Source organism: Terrapene carolina, unplaced genomic scaffold, assembly GCF_002925995.2.
Source record: "Terrapene carolina triunguis isolate 2854851 unplaced genomic scaffold, T_m_triunguis-2.0 Scaffold165, whole genome shotgun sequence".
Taxonomy (NCBI): Eukaryota; Metazoa; Chordata; order Testudines; family Emydidae; genus Terrapene; species Terrapene triunguis.
In genome coordinates, this window is record NW_020664516.1 from 1,795,876 (window position 1) to 1,799,137 (window position 3,262).

Here is a 3,262-nt window from a genome sequence, read left to right on the forward strand (position 1 = left end):
GGGGGGATGCCATTAGGGACTGGCTGGTTGGTGAATTCTGAGCCATATTTGGGGGGTTCTTGTGATTTTTCTGCCTCCAGTGGGTTATTTCTGAAGGCCCCTCTGGTGGGGAAGCCCCATGGAGGGGGCGGTGACTGCGGCGGGAGGGGGATGATGGGTGGGCGTTGGGCAGCAGGTGACAATGCAAACCACAGGGAAACCTGGGGGAAAGCCCAGGGGTTGGTGCCCGGGCAGACTGACCCTGGCCCACGAGCTGCTATCCCATTACTGCGTGTGTTCCCTTGTTCCCATCTGTATAGCGGGTTGAGCCATTGCCAGGAAGGAGCCAGCCCTCCGCTCTCCCCGGGTGTCCCAGGAGCTTCGCCCCAGCCCAACTCCCGCGTGATGCGGCTCCTCGCGGTGCAGGCCCTGGTGGCTCTGTGTGTCCTGCACCTGCCGCTCAGCAGCACCCAGGTAAGGAGACCGACCAGAGAGTTGCTAACAAAGCCTCGCTTTTAAAGAAAGGGGAAAAAGTGATCCGGGAAACTCCAGGCCTGTTAGTTTAACCTCAATTGTATGCAAGGGCTTGGAACCAATTTCGAAAGTGCAAGTAGTTAAGAACATAGACGCGAAAGGTAGTTGGAATAAAATACAACATGGGTCTCTGAAAGGGAGATGGTGCCAGACCAACCTGCTCTGCTCTGAGAAGAGAACGGATGTTTTTAGACGAAGGAAATGCACTTGATCTAGTCTGTCTGGATTTCAGTACAGCGTTGGGTACAGTTCCACTCTGGAAATGATTAGTTAAACTCGGATTAATCTGAGAATTGAAGGGTGGGAAGGGAACTGGTTAAAGGGCAGACTACAACAGGTCATACTGAAAGGTGAATTGTCAGGCTGGAGGGAGGTTACCAGTGGAGTTCCTCAGGGATCCGTCTTGGGACCAGTCTTATTTACCATTTTTATTAACGACCTTGGCACAAAAAGCAGGAGTGCGCTAATAAAAATTGCAGCTGACACAAAGCTGGGAGGTATTGCCAATACAGAGGAGGACCAGAGTGTCATACAAGAAGATCTGGAGAACCTTGCAAACTGGAGTAATAGAAATGGGATGAAATTTAATAGTGCAAAACGCAAGGTCATGCGCTCAGGGACTCACAACAAACAAGCAGTTTTGCTTTAAGCTGGGGACGGATCAGTTGGCAGCGACAGAGGAGAAAGACCTGGCTGTATTGGTTTACACAGGACGAGGTGAGTCGCCAACATGATGCGGCCATGAAAAAGGCTAATGCAATCCTAGGACACACCCTGTCCCCTGCACTACAGTCCGCACACGCCTCCCCCCACCTGGGGAATGGGCTGCCGGAGCGGCTGTGGCTGCAGTATGCGGAAAGGGGAGCGAAGGGACCTCGCTGTGGAGCTGAGCTGGGGATCCCTGGAGCACGTGGCCTGACGCACAGTTGTAAAGTGTCTTGAATCCGATGCGGAAGAGAGAACGATCAGACGGAGCAGCCCTGTGTGGGCTTTGTGCGAGTGACGAGGAGCACCAACCAGCAGCGTCCCCAAAGGGGCTCCCAGCCGCCCCGCAGCGTGCCTGGCAGCCCTTGGAACAGACAGCCGAGCCCAGCCTTCGAATGCAGGGCGCCGTGGAGCGCGTGCGTGGGCTCTGGGCAATAGTTAACTGGCTGACGTATCTGATCTCCGGAGTCGCCCTGCAGACTCCAGCTCCGCTTTAGCTACAGCCGCATCTCTGCACCACGGACTCTCAGGTACAGCCTGGCCTGAGGGCCTGCTCCCGCTGCCTGCCTCTCAGCCCGTCAGGGTGCCCCCAGCACTCAGTGCTGCTGCGTGAGGAGGTGTTAAGAGATGCTGAAATCAGGGCAGGAAATTCCCTGAGGCCTCTGCAGTGCCCCCGATCCTGCCCCACGTCCCTGTGGTGCCAGGGCAGAGGCTGAATCTCCGGGCTGCCTGCCTGGGCCGGGGCGTTCTGACAGCCCTGCTGAAAGCCTCAGTCACGGGCCTGGATCCTGCCCCCGCGTCCCTGCCTTTCCCTTCCACTCTTGTTCTGTTCAGCCTCTAGGAAACCTGCTCCAATAAATAGGGTTTTCCAGGGCGTGAGGTGATGGGCCCGGGCCCTGGCTGCCAGGGGGCGTCTCCCAGGACTCAGCAGCATTTAGCTACAGCCTTCGGGGAGCTTTCTGTGCACTTCGCTCAGGACTGGCCCTTAAGGGTACATCTACACTGCACTGTAAGCCTGGAGCTCAAACTCAGGCTTTACCCCTCTTCCGTCCACACACACATCATGCTAAACCAGGGCGCAGACCCAGGCTCCCAGGACCTCATGAGGATGAAGGATCCAAATCTGAGTCAAGCCGGGACCCAGCGTTCACACCCTCTTGCTTTGCAGTATAGATGCAGCACCACTGGACTCGTGTCCACCAAACATATCCCACAATCCCACGGGCCGACTCTCTGTGACCTGTGGACTGCCATGTTTCCCGACACAGCACCACGAGCAAAGGGCCTGAGCGGATATTTTTTGAGTGGGCGCTAGGAAGTCTGGGAGATGGGTGGCTGGACATGGGCCCACGTAAGGCAGAGCCCCAGGTTGGGACCCAGGGGTCCACAGCTCCTACAAATGAGTGTAGCTGTTCATGCCCTAGGTTAGCATCGCCAGGGCCTGCTGACTCGAGTTCTGCTACGCTGGCCTTGCAGTGCAGCCAGACCCCGGGTGTCCCGTGTGTTTGCCCCCAGGACTGCCTGAGCAAGCGCCAGGTGCTGAGCGCCATTCAGCAGATGCAGAAGCTGCTGTCTGCACAGGAGGCCGCCCGGCTGCAGGGGATGCGCAGCCTCAAGAAGCAGCTCACGGTCCTGCAAAGCAACATCCACACGCAGGCCACCGGCCACAACGGTAATGCAAACTCTGGTGCACCGGTTGCTGCCCGACGCTCCCCTGGTGAAGCTGGTGCAAACGCCTCGGGCTGGGCGGTGCTAGGTGCTAGGGTTGCCAGGTGTCCAGTTTTCGACTGGAATGCCTGGGCGAAAAGGGACCTTGGCGGCTCCAGTCAGCGCTGCCGACCGGGCCGTTAAAAGTCCAGTCGGCCGTGCTGCAGGGCTAAGGCAGGCTAGTCCTGACCTGTCCTGGCACCGCACTGCGCCCCGGAAGCGGCCAGCAGGTCCAGCTCCTAGGCTGGGCGGGGGGAGCCAGAGGGCTCTGCGCACTGCCCCCGCCCCGGACACCGACTCCACACTCCCATTGTCCAGGAACCACAGCCAATGGGTG

The 3,262-nt window shown here is 58.2% G+C and overlaps 1 protein-coding gene across 1 annotated transcript in view; it reads left to right on the forward strand.

Moving 5' to 3' along the window:
• The first annotated feature begins 384 nt into the window (after positions 1–384).
• The window catches only part of LOC112103055 (fibulin-7-like), a 20,995-nt gene continuing 18,117 nt past the window's right edge, over positions 385–3,262 (forward strand). Inside the window, exons 1-2 of the mRNA XM_026653820.1 lie at positions 385–453; positions 2,734–2,890. Coding sequence (XP_026509605.1) covers positions 385–453; positions 2,734–2,890 — 226 coding nt within the window. The remainder of the gene's footprint in view (positions 454–2,733; positions 2,891–3,262) is intronic.